This window comes from Hyperolius riggenbachi, chromosome 6 (assembly GCF_040937935.1).
Source record: "Hyperolius riggenbachi isolate aHypRig1 chromosome 6, aHypRig1.pri, whole genome shotgun sequence".
Lineage (NCBI taxonomy): Eukaryota > Metazoa > Chordata > Amphibia > Anura > Hyperoliidae > Hyperolius > Hyperolius riggenbachi.
Genome location: NC_090651.1, coordinates 243117705 through 243135357, shown reverse-complemented (window position 1 = coordinate 243135357; position 17653 = coordinate 243117705). Strand labels below are relative to the sequence as shown.

The 17653-nt window shown below is 47.4% G+C and overlaps 1 protein-coding gene across 1 annotated transcript in view; it reads right to left on the bottom strand.

Moving 5' to 3' along the window:
* The window catches only part of ILVBL (ilvB acetolactate synthase like), a 64783-nt gene that overhangs the window by 31230 nt on the left and 15900 nt on the right, over positions 1 to 17653 (bottom strand). Inside the window, exons 5-8 of the mRNA XM_068242767.1 lie at positions 14471 to 14609; positions 8497 to 8608; positions 3132 to 3231; positions 1005 to 1102 (exon numbers count right to left, since the gene is read on the bottom strand). Coding sequence (XP_068098868.1) covers positions 1005 to 1102; positions 3132 to 3231; positions 8497 to 8608; positions 14471 to 14609 — 449 coding nt within the window. The remainder of the gene's footprint in view (positions 1 to 1004; positions 1103 to 3131; positions 3232 to 8496; positions 8609 to 14470; positions 14610 to 17653) is intronic.

The following is a 17653-nucleotide window of genomic DNA, read 5'->3' as shown; positions in this document are numbered from 1 at the left end:
CTGGCGCTGAAGGGGTTAATTCCTCCTCCCCCCGTGGCCACGCTAATCCGGCTTCCGGCAAGACTAGGGGGCGTGTCGCTGCCACCACGCTGCCGCCGCCGCGAATCACAGCCCGTTTCCTGGTCAATCCTCTGCTCCAGGACCTGCCGACGTCATGAAGAGTCATCTGACTCTGCCAGCCAATCACAGCCGCCCTGCCCGCACGTCCACGCGTTCAAAAGCGGCCGGACATTTCACAACCTGTAATGACAGGGAGACGGCCGCTCTCCCTAGCTGATCCACTCTGGCCAGCATGTACGGAAGACCCCCGCTCCAGGACCCCACCATCTGGCGTCAGCCCTCAGAAAATCCATGACCTCCTCCGTCCATGGACAGGAATAAAACTGAGGTATGTCTGGTAGGGGCAGATATATATATACACCCTGCCTGGTTCCATGGATTAACCTCTTCCTGTCCAATAGTAGGTGGAAGGGTAATCTCATCTGGGTTGCTGTCCTGGAGACGACCCTGGGAAATAATACTTTAGCGCTGTAGTGGTTAAACAATGCCATTTGCCTGACTGTCCTGCTGATCCTCTGCAGATTCTGAATTGTGGAGCTCAAACCTAGCCTATGGTATTCTATTTGCATTGGCCGCATGCCTGTTCCAGATGTCTTATTCAAACATCTGAAATGAACAGATCAGCACAACAACCAGACAACTGACATTTTTAAAGATCGGTAGCGGCAGTCTTCACATTACCCTCACTTCAGGTTTTTCCCACCGCAGTCATTTACATCAGAAGTTTACTATATCAGAATTGGTGTTACATGTATATTTAAACAGCACATTTGCTGGGACCTGAGGACTGAGTTTACTAAATCCAGAGGTTTACTATATCGGGAGTTTACAATAACAAGATTCTTCTGTAAACAGGAAAATCAAACTTTAGTTTTAATCGTATGGGGCCACCTTAAAAATTCACCCCCCGGACATTTTCATAAACAAGGCCAACAATCACCTACCTGAGCTTATCCACAGGTGTTGGAGGAAGTGTCACCTGACTGCCCAGGATGAACACAGGTTTCTTAGCTCGGCTCAATAACTCCACACACTGCTGGATCTGTACATAAAAAAATAAATAAAAAAAAATATATATATGTATATATATATTCATTCCTTAGCGGTCTACCAATGAGCACAAAGGGCAAATTACACACCTGTGCTTATTACCACTGGGGATCAATAGAGCATTAAGTAAGGAAGTCCTCCCTTCAATTCAATACCCCTCTCCCGAGACTGGCAGCAGAACCAATGCTGCATTTACATGTCACTCATTCCAGTGATGCACGCAGCTATTTATTGTTGGTGCTTGTGTCCCAAGTCTCCTCACCAGCTTCCTTTGGCACGACCTCCAAGTTCCAGTCTATAACAACATTATCAGGTCAGGAGGCTGGCAAGGATGCTGGGGATCAAAGCATAGCGAAGGGAATATAGTCCTTAAAGTGTAACTGTCGGGCACAAAATCAAAAATCAATTCTTTATTTTTATCTGGTAAACAAGTAATACGGATGCTAACCAGGCAATCCAAAAGTTAAAATCTCTATTACTTTTCTTGTTTATAAATGATCATACCCCAGTTTACCTGACTCTTATTTGGTACGTGGCCGCACAAAGGAAGTTGCAGGACATGCTGGGTTGTCTTTTGTTTTGCTTCTTTATTTACCCTCAGACGTAACTAATGTACAGAAGCAAAAAAAGACAACCCAGAGTGCCCTGCAACTTCCTTTGTGCGACAATGTACCAAATAAGAGTCAGGTAAACTGGGGAATGATCATTTATAAACAAGAAAAGTAATCGAGATTTTAACTTTTGGATTGCCTGGTTAGCATCCGTATTACTTATTTACCAGATACAAATAAAGAATGGATCTTTGATTTTATGCCCGACAGTTACACTTTAAAGCATAGATTCTGCTGCCAAACTCTGCAAGTGTACAGGAGAGACAGTCTTGGCAGGCAGTTATAAATTGGAGACACTGCCAGTGTTCCCATTGCAGAGATTTTCCATCACTTCATATCTCAAGGACCTCCACTGAATTTCAGGGCTAAAAACACGGAAAATGGCAGTCCCTGGGACAGGAAATGAAAGACAGCAATAAAACTTTTGTGCGGGATTCTAACGCTTCCTCACTACGCAAAAATATTCTATTTTAGCTGACATTATCACTATTTAACAAATTTCTCAATTTCCTGTCAGAGCACAAAATGAGATGAATTCTCACAAATAGGGACACTGGACAGCAATAAAAACACAAGCGACATTCTAACCCCATTTCAAACCAGCTAACATTTTTCTTGCAGCTGAACTTTAAAACAGAGAACATATGGTACACTGTACAGTATTCACAATTTTCCCCAAAGTGTCCTTAAAGGGAAGGTTCAGGGAGTGGGAAAAATAAAATAAAAATCCATATCCACTTACCTGGGGCTTCCTCCAGCCCGTGGCAGGCAGGAGGTGCCCTCGCCGCCGCTCTGCAGGCTCCCGGAGGCCGACCCAACCTGGCCAGGCCGGCTGCCAGGTCGGGCTCTTCTGCGCTCCAACGTCGGGCTCTTCTGCGTTCCACGCGGGCATGCTGACGTCCGATGACATCAGCGTGCCCCTGTGAGCCGCAGATTGGAGCGCAGAAGAGCCCGACCTGGCAGCCGGGCCTGGCCAGGCCAGGTCGGCCACTGGAGACGACAGGGAGCCTCCGGAGCGGCAGCGAGGGCACCTCCTGCCTGCCACGGGCTGGAGGAAGCCCCAGGTAAGTGGATATGGATTTTTTTTTTCCCACTCCCTGAACCTTCCCTTTAACTCATGTTGCTGCTAGATTTTTATATTTGTTTTGAGTAATTGGAAATACTTTGTGGTTCGTATGAGCATGGTGGCAGACCAGTTTCGGGAGTTGGAGTATGCTCTCCATGTACTGTACATGAAGGACCCTAATGAGGTTTTAATGGGGAATCTGAGATCAATAAAGTTAAGACTGTTAATTATTCCCATGCAGGGGATTTTGTATTACAAGAATTAATAATGTAACTGAAAACCTTTGTCTCCTTATTTGTTTTATCCATGTACATAAAACATTCAGCCTAACACATTTAGCACACCTGCTCTGTTGATGCTTGAGGTATGTCGACAGGCAGAGGTTTGGTGTCCCGGGGTTCCCATGCACCAGCAAACAAATTATTCAGATGATTCTGCAGATACCTAAAAATAATGGGAAACAAAACATTTTAAGTCTTACTGTGCTCCGACAAAACTGCAGGCACATTAAAGACAAATACATGCAAACTGCTTTACTGACAAAAGATTGTATATCCAACAAGAGCTCTAGACATCCTGGCCATCTTCCTAACTTCACTTTCTGTACTCTGCACCAAGCAAATATAGAAACTTGTCATACAAACCTTGCTGATTAGACTGTGAAAAGAATTCACACATTGATGTGATCTCTCTTCCAGTAAGTAGACACTATCAGCTTGAATCACAAATGTGCGCGGCTTCAGCAGCGCTCGTTAAAAACCAATCAGCGGCTGCTATGCACACTACGCCTTGCAGCATAGTGTGCCTTACTTAGTTACGTGCGTTGCTGACCTAGCAACATGCACCCCTTTAAATACCGATCATTGCTGTGAAGTATCGTGACTGCGATACTTCACTAGTGCGGCCGCTACTATGTTAACATAGTTACTATGCATAGTAACTATGTTAATTAACCATTTCAGCCCTCAGTCGTTTTTCACCTTATGCATCCGAGCAATTTTCACCTCCCATTCATTTGCCAATAACTTTATCACTAATTACCACAATGAATTGATCGTATATCTTGTTTTTTCCACCACTAAGTAGGCTTTCTTTGGGTGGTACATTTTATTAAGAATTATTTTTTCTAAGTGCATTTTAACAGGAATATAAAAAAAAATTGAAAAAAATAAATCTCAGTTTTCGGCCATTATAGCTTTAAAATAATACATGCTACCATATTTAAAAACCTATGTATTTTATTTGCCCATTTGTCCCAGTTATTACACCATTTAAAATTATGTCCCTATCACAATGTATGGCTCCGATATTTTATTTGGAAATAAAGTTGCATTTTTTTCAGTTTTGCATCTATCACTATTTACAAGCTTATCATTTAAAAAATATTAGTAATACACCCTCTTCACATGCATATGAAAAAAGTTCAGATCCTTAGGTAACTATTTGTGTTTTTTTTTTTTTTTGTTTTTTAAGTGTAATTTTTTTTTATTATGATTACAAATTTTATTTGGGTAATTTTTGGTGTGGGAGGTAAACAGTTAATTTTAAATGTAATAATATGTGTTTATTTCATTTAAAAAAAAAAATAAAAAAAAATGTATGTGGGTGTAGTTTTACTATTTGGTCACAGTCAAAAGTTTTTTTTTTAAAGTCCTTGAAGCGAACGCTCTCACTTCCAGGAAGTATAGGAAGGACGGGAAACTTTTTTTTTTCCTCAGAAAGACTGCGGCTTCTGATAAGCCGTCAGTCTTTCTGCCAAGGACTTAGACCAATGAATGGGAACTATGTACCCATTCATTGATCTCCGGGCTAACTGGGGGCGGCGCGGGAGCGCGCAGCAGCCAAATGGACTTGACAGTCACGTCCATTCGGCTAAAATGGTTAACATAGTAGCAGCCACACTAGTGAAGTATCCCGGTTGCGATACTTCACAGCAGCGGCCAGTATTTAAAGGAGCGCGCGTTGCTAGGAAAGCAACACGCATAACTAAATAAGGCACGAGTGTAGCGCATAACTAAATAAGGCATGAGCGCAAAGAGCGAGCACAGTGTGCATAGCAGCTAATAATTGTTTTGTGAATCAAGCTCTATGGCCCATATGTAATATTTTTCTCCTAAGTTCTCTCCCAGGAGATAATTTTCATATTCTCTATAAATAACTGTTCAGAATTTTACAATTGGAAAAGTATCCAAAAATGACTTGGGCCATTTGGATTGATTACAGGTCTTCTGGTTTATTTAAACAGATGTTCTCTTGCTGACCCCACCCTCCCCCCATGGTTATTGGGTTTCCCCCTCTTCCCCGTGCCTCCCTCTAAGGTATCTCCTTCCCTAAAACCCTTGGCTTGGCGGCTGCCATTGGTTTAAGTGGCCCCTTGTTTCAGTTATTGATTTTGGCTGTGTTACTTAAATATGTGATGCTTGATCTTTTTCAAATCTCAACAGTTGTGATGTGAGGATTTCTACCTGTATGATATGTTTTGTTCTGTTTCTTCTCCCTTTTCTCCTGTTACCTCTTTCTTACTGTAGTTTCCTTCTCATCTCATGGCTCCCCTGACCTTCCTTCCTTTCTTCTCTTCCCTTTTCACTCCCTTTCTTTCTCTTATGGGGAGGGTCTGAAGCCGGCTCCAGTCCCCGTACCCCCCCATTTTCTCTTTTTCCTCTCCCCCTTCTCTCTTTCTTTTTTCTCTCTTCTTTCTCCTTATCCACAGTTTGAAAGGTGTGCTTTTTATACAGTTGCCTATTGCGCCTAGGTTAATGTATAATTTTTTTCTTCTGGGACTGTATGTACTTTGTATGTATGGTTTGTTTCCATTCTCATTCCGTGACTGCATATCTATTATTTGTTGTTAAATGTTCTAATAAAAATAGATTTAACGAGAAAGGAATCCACTCAAACCAGAGTGTAATATTTATTTAGACAGTCGTAGACAAGGCATTATGCTCACCTGTATCGGAGCTGCAATTGCTCTTTAGTCATAGCTATGACTAACTAGCGATTGCAGCTGTAATACACGTGATCATAATGCCTTGTCTGCGACTGTCTAAATAAAGATTGGACTCTTTTACATCCTGGATCCTTTCATCATATGTGATCCTGTTGTGGCTGAAACCTTATCCTGCTCCTGGATCGTATTGGTGAGCAGTGGTACTCTTATTGTATATTGAACTAGATTTTAACGTTTGAGGATTTGCGGCAGCATGCATGCAGAGTTGATTCTTTTTAAAGTAAGTGCGCCACTTTTTTTTTAACCTTTTTTTTATTGTTTTACCATATAACTTTTTGAACCTCCTAATGGTTAATTCGTTTCAACACTTAAACCGGAGTGAGGGTGTTTGACTGATCTGGATACCCATACATGCAAGTTATCCAGCTTAGATTATTATTTATCCTAAAACCCTGCTTTGTATACTACACTAGTATTTGCTTTTAGGGATACTCCCCGTTTTTCCTTGTCTTGAGTAAAGATGGTCACTACTGAACCAGGCGATACCAGGCGGAAGTAGACCCACGTGTTTCCCCAGCTGGATCTTGGAGACTGAGAGTGAGTGTACGCCAGCTGTATGTGTGGCTTCTGACAAGTTACATAGAGAACGGGGTGTTTGAAACGTGGTGCAGAGCACACCAGTGGTGGCCCATAAATGGGGGGAGAGCCTGTGGCAAAATGACTTCGAGTGATTTTACTATTTATTGCCATGCGAGTGTAATGGCTTTTTATTTTAAATAAATATATATGGTTTTACACTATGTGAGACTTTTTAATTTGAGGTACTGGCTGACTGCAAATATTGTGATGAGGCAAAAGGACAGATCTGTCAAGGAGCCCAGAGAGGAAGCAGCTATTGCCAGGGAGGTGATGGATGACCCGATAATGGTCCTGGAGGTGTCTATTGCCCTGATAGAGGGTCTTAGAACAGTGTTTTTCAACCAGTGTTCCGCGGCACACTAGTGTGCCGCGGAACGTTGCCTGGTGTGCCGTCCTCTTCTCCCCCGTCCCGCCCGTGCCGCCGCTGTTATTAGCATAGCAGCGGCCGCTCTCCCCTTTCCGGCGCCTGTATATGCTAGCAGCGTATCTCCGGCTGCTCTGTCTGTGTGATGCGGAAGGAGGGAGGGCTCGGTTCCCATAGTAACGGCGATACATATCGCCGTTACAGGAAGCCGCTGCCCGGATGCTAGAATATACACGCGCTGGAGAGGGGAGAGCGGCAGCTGTTAAGGTAATAACAGCGTTGGCCGCGGGGACGGGCGGGAGGGCACTGTACCGGGGCACTATACTGGCTATCCTGGGGCACTATTCTGGGGCACTATACTAGCTATACTGGGGCACTATTCTGGCTATACTGGGGCACTATACTGGGGTACTATACTGGGGCACTATACTGGGGTACTATTCTGGCTATACTGGGGCACTATACTAGCTATACTGGGGCACTATACTGGCTATACTGGGGCACTATACTGGGGGGCTATACTGGGGCACTATACTAGCTATACTGGGGGCTATACTGGGGCACTATACTGGGGCACTATGCTGGCTATACTGGGGCACTATTCTGGCTATACTGGGGCACTATACTAGCTATACTGGGGCACTATACTGGGGCACTATACTAGCTATACTGGGGGGCTATACTGGGGCACTATACTGGGGCACTATGCTGGCTATACTGGGGCACTATTCTGGCTATACTGGGGCACTATTCTGGCTATACTGGGGCACTATACTGGGGCACTATACTAGCTATACTGGGGGGCTATACTGGGGCACTATGCTGGCTATACTGGGGCACTATTCTGGCTATACTGGGGCACTATACTAGCTATACTGGGGCACTATGCTGGCTATACTGGGGCACTATTCTGGCTATACTGGGGCACTATTCTGGCTATACTGGGGGGCTATACTGGGGGGCTATACTGGGGCGCTATACTAGCTATACTGGGGGGCTATACTGGGGCACTATGCTGGCTATACTGGGGCACTATACTAGCTATACTGGGGCACTATGCTGGCTATACTGGGGCACTATTCTGGCTATACTGGGGGGCTATACTGGGGGGCTATACTGGGGCACTATACTAGCTATACTGGGGGGCTATACTGGGGCACTATACTGGGGCACTATGCTGGCTATACTGGGGCACTATTCTGGCTATACTGGGGCACTATACTGGCTATACTGGGGCACTATACTGGGGCACTATACTAGCTATACTGAGGCAACTAAACTCCCTACACTGGGGCAACTATGCTAGCTATGCAGCCGCAACCCCGCCCGTCGCCCCCCCCCCCCCCCCCCCCCCCCCGCCGTTCCCCGGAGAAAAATTTGGTCAGGCAGTGTTCCCCGGGCCGGAAAAGGTTGGGAACCACTGGCGAGTGCTGGACTACGGGTGTGGTGGTGGCCATTTCTTTCCCGGATAAACAAGACGGCATCCGGGTGCAAGCTGGCCCAAAGCTCATAGAAACATACCCTCTTTCCCTGAAATTAAGACATCACCTGAAAGTAAGCCCTAGCAGGAATTTCGAGCATGCTTGAAATATAAGCCCTATTACGAAAGTAAGCCCTAGCTGCAGTAAGGGGAAAAAAAGTATGGCAACTTGTGTTTCTACTGGAGCCGATGGTCTCACAGGCAGGACAATGGCTCCGTCATTGGGCCAATCACTGCACTTGCTGCTTCTCAGCTCTACATATGAAGCAATGCCCTTACCAGCTGATAATTTTGCCAACAATTCCTTTAGGTGCTCCTTTAGGGGCCAGTTCTTTTTGGATCACATGATATGGATACAATATGTCTATTGGAAATTCCACAAATACAGGTCCTTCAAAACAAAGAACAAAATAAGGGAAGAGATTAAAAGAGTTTCCAGAGTTTCAACAAACTAACTTTAAACATAGACATTCTCCACTTAGCCTTATAAAATGAATAAAATATTTTATAAACCTTGTCACACTTATTTGCACTGTAAAAGAAGAAAGTACAGTATGCTCACTGGATCTGTGAAGCAAGTTCCAGCTCTATTGGTGGAAGGTGGGAGGGGGTAGTACCACATGGTAGAACAATGACTGCCTGTAATACAGTATAGAGGACAGGCCGATGACCTCAAGACTCCTACATCTGTGCTATTAGTCTAGAGCCGCTGTATTAAAAGGCCACATATCTCAATACTTTTTCTACTTATGCAAAAACAGGAGCCACTGAATAGGAAACGCTTTGCAAATCTCTCACCCTCTATAGAGTAGTATTTTTATTATGGACGGCATCCGCATGATGAGCTGAGCAGCAAACAGGAAAAAAAATTAACGGGGAATGATCTTCAACAGAAACTGAGCTGAGCTTTTTTTCACTACATGGTTCACAAATTACTTATCTACAAACATTTGGGAACTGGTGACTTACTAATTTTTTACTAGTTTGTCATCTGACTGTTAATGGTTTCCCTTATGGACCTTTATCCCATGATTTTCCCTTCAGATGAATGAAGGGAATGAGTTAATGATTTACTTCAGTTTAGCCCTCATAGGCTGTTGCAGATGAGGTGCTCTGACTCTAGTCTGACTGAATTAGCCACGTGCTTGTTTCAGGTGTGTGATTCAGACACTACTGCAGCCAAAGAGACCAGCAAGACTGCCAGGCAACTGGTATGGTTTTAAAAAGGAAATACATATGGCAGCCTCTTTATCACTCTCACTTCAGGTTCCCTTTAAAAAAGCAAACACAGCCAAAGAGATATCAAATGTAGACATCTGAATCCTGCCACTTGGCATGCGCTGGCAGAGAGAGGTGGATGTGAGACAGGTGAGGACTGGAGACAGCTCATTAATGGAGCCTGTTGATTATACTGAATTTTTCATCCATCCCTGCCGACTGCTGTGCTGGTATTGCAGATGGAGAAAGGGATCCCAGCCAGGTCCTCTTCTGAACCAGAGTTCTGTAACCTGTGATTTGGGGGACCCTCTGGTGCTCAGAGCCTAAGGTAATTACCTCCTTGCCCCTCGAAAAGTCCTATTCTTTTTCATAGTGTATTAAGAATATTGTACATTACCTCTCCCTCTGCCTGAAGACGATGTACAGTGCCCAGTATGGCCTGAGGTCAGACACCCACTTCACTCACGTTTCTTCCGGGGGGAATTCAGAAGCAGCATACAGGAGAAGAATACATCTGTGCACCCTCCCTAGCTGCTGGATCTATGCACATAGCCTTACATGTGTAGATCCAGCCCCTTGCTGTGTGGTGCAATGACATCACAGCCATACCTTCCATATTACCACGAGATCTGGAAGAGATGTGAGTGGAGCAAGGTGCCCTGTCTTGGCTAGGCTGGTTGCTAAATGAATGTGGGCAGCAAGAGAGGTAATATGTAGCCGATGTTTTAAATGCACTATAGGGAGGCGGCCCAAAAGAGTGAAAATGACTGAGATTGTTTTGTTGAGAAATGTAATTTAGACTTCTTAAAAACAGAAGATATTTTAAATAATTGAGCTTTAAGTGAGCAAGTGTGGTTTATCAGAATGCAATCACTCCTAAACGGCAGGCACACATCCAGAACTACTGGCAGGGCCGTGCAGGGGATCCTCAAATTTGAAAAAGGGGCCCTAATCGATCAATCATGCTGAATTGTGTATGTAATACCCCCTCCCCAGAAAGCAGTATACACACACACACACACACACACACACACACACACACACACACACACACACACACCTTTTTATAGCAGTATCAGGCAGACTTGGTGTCTCCTTCCAACCAAGTCTTTTGGCGCCACCACCCTCAACTCAGCAGTGATAGGTGCCCACTATTAGAGTGGGCACAGTGGAGCCTGAGGTAGGCACGGACTCACCTTTTATTACTGGGAACCTCTGTCCCTCTTGATCAGCACCCAAGCTTCTTTTCAGGCAAAGAAGAAGTGGTTGCCAATATGCAGTGGTTGCTAAGCATTAGCAGGTGCAAAACTGCAGTAAGTGCTAAGGTGCAGTGGGTGCCCGGATGCAATAGGTGGTAAGATGCGAAGGTTCAGTTTGTGCTAAGTTGCAGTGGGTGCTGAGGTGCCAAAGTACAGTCTGTGTCAAGCTGCTGTGGGTACCAAGGTCCAGTTTGTATTGGGTGCTTATTTGCAGTGGGTGCTAAGTAGTATTGGGTGCTGCATAAGTAGCAGATGGTAATAAACAATAGTGGGTGCCATGTGAGTGCTAACTAATACAGGGAGCCATGTGAGTGCTGGACATGAGTGAGTAGGGAGTGCCATGTGCGAGTACTGAGTCGCATATGGGTTCGGACGTAAGGGACTGGTACTAAGTGCATATAATGGCCTGGGAACTTGGTGCTGTGCGAGTACTGTGCCATGTGGGTGTTGAGTATGGGGGGGGTTATAGGGTGTCAAGTGGGTACATGGTGCCATATGGACGATGGGTGCTGGCTAGTGGGGTATTTGTTGGCATGTGGGTGCTAAATGCAGATGCTGGGTGCCATGTGGGTTCTGGGTGCTGGCACAGAATGTCATATGGATTCCAGCTGTATAGGTGGGTATCAAGCATCATGTAGGTGTTGATTGCAGGTACTCAGTCCCTTGTGAGTTCTGGATGCATGTACTGGATGTCATGTGAGTGCTTGATGTTTATGCTGGGCACCAAGTGGAGGCTTAGTGCAACTGGAACTACTGCAGATGAAACATGTGGGTGTTGGTTGCAGGTACTGGGTATCACATAGGTGGGAATACTTGGTGCCATGCCTGCACTGAGTGCTAGCTATGGGTGGGCATTGTGTGTCATTTGTGTTGCAGGTACTTCGGGTGCTAGTACTGGTTATGTGGGCGCAGATAGTGGGTGCCATGTGGAGGCTGTGTGCAGGTGTGAGTAGTGGGTGCCATGTCAGGGTTGGGTGCAAGTACTGTGCCATGTAGGTGTGAGTACTGGGTGCCAGCTATGGGGTGAAGGGGAGCAGGTAGCGAGTGTCATGTGGCTGTTTGATCCAAGTACTAAATGCCATATGGAGGCCAGATGTGAGTATTGGGTGCAGGGTACTTGGTGCAAGTACTGGGTGCTTGTTATAGTGGGGGTTACTGGTTGAGTGTAATGTGGGTGCTGAATATTGGTGGGATTGTTTTGGGTGCAGGGGGTGGGAGGTCACAGTGGGTACTGATATGAATTACATAGTTGCTGCTAGGGTAGGAAGAGGTCAGTGTGGTTGCTGGGGGAAGTAGAGGTCATTTTGGGTGATGGAGGAAGGGGAGGTCTCTGTGGGTGCTGCTGTGAATGGCATAGTTGCTGCTAGGGGAGGTAGAGGTCAGTATGGGTGCTAGGTTGAGGAAGAGGTCAGTGTGGGTGCTAGGTGGAGGGAGAGGTCACTGTGGGTGCTAGGTGGAGGGAGAGGTCACTGTGGGTGCTAGGTGGAGGGAGAGGTCACTGTGGGTGCTAGGTGGAGGGAGAGGTCACTGTGGGTGCTAGGTGGAGGGAGAGGTCACTGTGGGTGCTAGGTGGAGGGAGAGGTCACTGTGGGTGCTAGGTGGAGGGAGAGGTCACTGTGGGTGCTAGGTGGAGGGAGAGGTCACTGTGGGTGCTAGGTGGAGGGAGAGGTCACTGTGGGTGCTAGGTGGAGGGAGAGGTCACTGTGAGTGCTGGGTGGAGGGAGAGGTCACTGTGAGTGCTAGGTGGAGGGAGAGGTCACTGTGAGTGCTAGGTGGAGGGAGAGGTCACTGTGAGTGCTAGGTGGAGGGAGAGGTCACTGTGAGTGCTAGGTGGAGGGAGAGGTCACTGTAAGTGCTAGGTGGAGGGAGAGGTCACTGTGAGTGCTAGGTGGAGGGAGAGGTCACTGTGGGTGCTAGGTGGATGGAGAGGTCACTGTGAGTGCTAGGTTGAGGAAGAGGTCACTGTGGGTGCTAGGTGGATGGAGAGGTCACTGTGGGTGCTAGGTGGAGGGAGAGGTCACTGTGGGTGCTAGGTGGAGGGAGAGGTCACTGTGGGTGCTAGGTGGAGGGAGAGGTCACTGTGGGTGCTAGGTGGAGGGAGAGGTCACTGTGGGTGCTAGGTGGAGGGAGAGGTCACTGTGGGTGCTAGGTGGAGGGAGAGGTCACTGTGGGTGCTAGGTGGAGGGAGAGGTCACTGTGGGTGCTAGGTGGAGGGAGAGGTCACTGTGGGTGCTAGGTGGAGGGAGAGGTCACTGTGGGTGCTAGGTGGATGGAGAGGTCACTGTGAGTGCTAGGTTGAGGGAGAGGTCACTGTGGGTGCTAGGTGGATGGAGAGGTCACTGTGAGTGCTAGGTTGAGGAAGAGGTCACTGTGGGTGCTAGGTGGATGGAGAGGTCACTGTGGGTGCTAGGTGGAAGAAGAGGTCACTGTGGGTGCTAGGTGGAGGGAGAGGTCACTGTGGGTGCTAGGTGGAGGGAGAGGTCACTGTGGGTGCTAGGTGGAGGGAGAGGTCACTGTGGGTGCTAGGTGGATGGAGAGGTCACTGTGGGTGCTAGGTGGATGGAGAGGTCACTGTGTGTGCTAGGTGGATGGAGAGGTCACTGTGGGTGCGACGTGGATGGAGAGGTCACTGTGGGTGCTGGGGAAGGGAGAGGTCACTGTGGGTGCTAGGTGAAGGGAGAGGTCACTGTGGGTGCTAGGTGGATGGAGAGATCACTGTGGGTGCTAGGTGGAGGGAGAGGTCACTGTGGGTGCTACGTGGATGGAGAGGTCACTGTGGGTGCTAGGTGGAGGGAGAGGTCACTGTGGGTGCTGGGGAAGGGAGAGGTCACTGTGGGTGCTAGGTGAAGGGAGAGGTCACTGTGGGTGCTAGGTGAAGGGAGAGGTCACTGTGGGTGCAAGGTGGATGGAGAGATCACTGTGGGTGCTGGGTAGGGAGAGGTCAGTATAGGTCCTAGGTGGAGGGAGAAGTCACTGTTGGTGCTAGGTGAATGGAGAGGTCACTGTAGGTGCTGGGGGAGGGAGAGGTCACTGTGGGTGCTGGGGAGGGAGAGATCAGTATGGGTCCTAGGTGGAGGGAGAAGTCACTGTTGGTGCTAGGTGGATGGAGACGTCACTGTGGGTGCTAGGTGGATGGAGAGGTCACTGTGAATGCTAGGTGGAGGAAGAGGTCACTGCGGGTGCTGGGGGAGAGGTCAGAATGGGTCCTAGGTGGAGGGAGAGGTCACTGTGGTTGCTAGGTGGAGGGAGAGGTCAGTGTGGCTGCTGGGGGAGGGAGAGATCAGTGGGTGCAGCTAGGGAGACTAGAGAGGCTTTTTTTGAAGATTTTAAAAAGGAAGGGTGCCTGGGCACCGAGAGCACCCCCCTATGCACGTGCCTGACCCCTGGTGTATAGCGAGCCTGTAGATTATACATTTTACAGAGCCACAGCGATCCAACATGCATACAGCTGTTTCAGAGTTTTATTCCTCATCAGTGCATGGTATGGGCTGATGTGGCTCTATGGGTAATTATTTTTTTGAAAAGGTTTTGCATATCACCAAGCTGCCAGCAATCCGTTGGTTTAAAGGTTAACTAGACCACCAGGGAACAATCTATGGGAGAGGGAGGGGGGGGGAGGGGGGGGGGGGGTTGGGGGTGAACCACTGGAAACCCGGTTTTATGAGTATAAACTGAGATTTTGCTCTGAAGGTTATTTTAGGAGCAAAGAATCTTAGTTTATACTTGAGAAAATACGGTAGATAAAAGTGTAATCTCTTTTAAAAAGCTGTGCTCACCTGGTGTTCCAGACTGGGCCACAGCCAATGCCTTACGCAATATAGGGACTATATCTCGTATTGTCCGGACAGAAGCACAGAATTTACATATAGGCTTGAAGAGAGATAACTGGTCTATATCCTGCAGAGACCCTCTCCCCTTAAAAAAACAAAACAAAAAAAACCACAATAACAGATTAAACACAACATAGAGTACATAAATTGCCAAATAATAAGTACGAACACAGTCCATCAGCACACCAATTAGAATGCAACTCACTTTATTGTGCAGTATTCCACATCATACAGAACCGACAATTGTTTCAGAGCCTTGCAGGGTCCCCCTTTACCACACGCCTTGATAAAGGGGGACCCTGGGAGGCCCGAAACTGTCGGTTCTGTAGGATTTGGAATACTGCACAATAAAGTGTGTTGCATCCTAATTGGTGTGCTGATGGACTGTGTTTGTATCTAGTACTAAGTGACATTGCCTGTGTCACCCCATTAAGCACCGAGCTTCTGATGGTGTGCCTGCCTCACTCCTTTGCACAAATAAATAAGCAGTGATCTCCTCCCACCTCTACAATGTAACATTAAAGAAACAAATCACCAATGGGCAGCACGGTGGCGTAGTGGTTAGCTCTCTCGCCTTGCAGCGCTGGGTCCCTGGTTCGAATCCCAGCCAGGGCACTATCTGCAAAGAGTTTGTATGTTCTCTCCGTGTCTGCGTGGGTTTCCTCCGGGCACTCCGGTTTCCTCCCACATTCCAAAAACATACAGGTAAGTTAATTGGCTCCCTCTAAAAATTGGCCCAAGACTACAGTACTTACACTACATAATATAGACATATGGCAATGGTAGGGATTAGATTGTGAGCTCCTTTGAGGGACAGTTAGTGACAATATATATATATATATATATATATATATATATATATATATATATATATATATACTGTACAGCGCTGCGTAATATGTCGGCGCTATATAAATACTAAAATAATAATAATAATAATGGGGGTTTACATAGAGCAGGCATGGGTAAACTTGGCCCTCCAGATGTTGAGGAACTACAAGTCCCACAATGCATTGCAGGAGTCTGACAGCCACAGTCATGACTCAAAGGCAAATGCATTGTGAGATTTGTAGTTCCTTAACACCTGGAGGGCCAAGTTTGCCCAAGCGCTGGAGCTTGGTCACTCGTGGCCTAGGTCACTTGTGCCATTTAATTTCGAAGTGCCATTTATTACAAAGTGCTTTACAACTTACCAAGAATTTACCAACAATTCACCCAGGAATTCAAACAGGATTCAACAGCCACAGGACTCTGCTGGAAACAACTACTCTGCATCTACAACTGCCTCCAATGCTATTGCTACAAATGCCACTGCTGGACATATGCTGCACAGCCAAGTAGACTCTGCTTCTTTATTTACACAGGTTTGCTTGCACTAACTGCATACTCATATAAACTGTTTAGTGGTTGGGAACTTCCTGGTTATAATCAGAGACCATTACCATGTTTACTGCACTTTTTCTTACGTTCTGCCTGTCTGCAAACATCTACAAGTTGCATTGCAATATGCACCCTCCCAGTGTACCACACTCCATATTCATTTCACCTGCTCTGCTTTCCTCACCTTACTCAGCTTCTCATGAACTGTTAGCTCTCCTGAAATCTCTCTCTCCCTCCAGCAGCTCAAAAACCTCACAAACATTTAAATCCCATTCACATTTGCTCACTCTCTCCCTCCTACTCTTACTTGCAGCTGGTGATATATCACCCAATCCTGGGCCACAGCCTGCTGCCAGACAAGCATCCCCTGCTGACCTGTTTCATACACTTCACAGCCATCTGTCCACAAATAACCTCAACACCCATCCTCGCTCCAACCTTATTTCCATCCATCCCACCCACAAACACATACTCCCCCTACCCTGCGGTCTCTGGAATGCCAGATCCGTCCGCAATAAACTTACAGCAGTCCACGACCTCTTCCTCTCCAAATCGCTCACCATCCTCGCACTTACTGAGACATGGCTCACCTCCTCTGACTCTGCCGCAGAGGCTGCCCTCTCCTACGGGGGGCTTCACCTCAGTCACACCCCCAGACCAGACAATAGGACCGGGGGAGGGGTGGGTCTGCTCCTCTCACCATCCTGCACCTTCCGTGTCCTCACCCCACCTACCTCTCTACAATTCACATCATTTGAGGCCCACACCATCCGCCTCTACCACCCTCTCCCTGCCATTGTTGCGGTCTTATACCGCCCTCCGGGCTCCACCCCACAATTTCTCGATGACCTTGCCTCCTGGCTCCCTCACATCCTCTCCTCTGACCTCCCCACCATCATCCTTGGGGATTTCAATATTCCCATCGATGAAGCCCAGAGCTCCGCTGTGACCCGGCTACTCACCATTGCCAACTCACTTGGACTAGTACAACACGCCAACACCCCCACTCACACTGCAGGTCACACTCTCGACCTTATATTCACTAAATCCACCACCATTGCAGACCTTGACATCGCACCCTTTCCACCCTCAGACCATCACCTTCTCACCTTCAACCTCCTCACGGAAAGCACCTCCAAATTACCCACACACCCACCTGGTCGATGGCAGCGAGACCTACGCAAGCTCAACCCTAGCGTCCTTGCTGACCCCCTCCATGCCCTCTCCTCCACTCTCCCCACCCTAACCTGTCCTAATCTTGCTGCAGCTCAGTATCGCCAAACTCTCTCATCAGCCCTAGAGAAAGCTGCTCCACCAATATTTTGCCGCCACCGACCCCCTAACCCCCAGCCCTGGCGCACTACCCATACTCGCAACCTCCAGAGGAAAACACGTGCCACTGAACGGAAATGGAGAAAAACTAGACTTAACCAGGATTTCCTACAGTACAAGACCAACCTGCTGCAGTTCCACGCTGCCCTTGCTCATGCGAAGCAGGAATACTTTACCAAGCTTATCGGAGCACAAGCTTCCAATCCCCGGCGTCTTTTTGCCACTTTCAACTCCCTGCTTAAACCCACCCCCCCACCCTCCGTTTCCTCCCTCTCTGCCACAGATTTAGCCACCCACTTCACCAACAAAATTGTCTCCATCCGCCAAGAAATATCCAATCTCCAATCTTCACCTCCCACCCCCTCCCAACCAGCTCCTCCTCCACCCTATTCTCCCCTCACATCCTTCACTCCTACT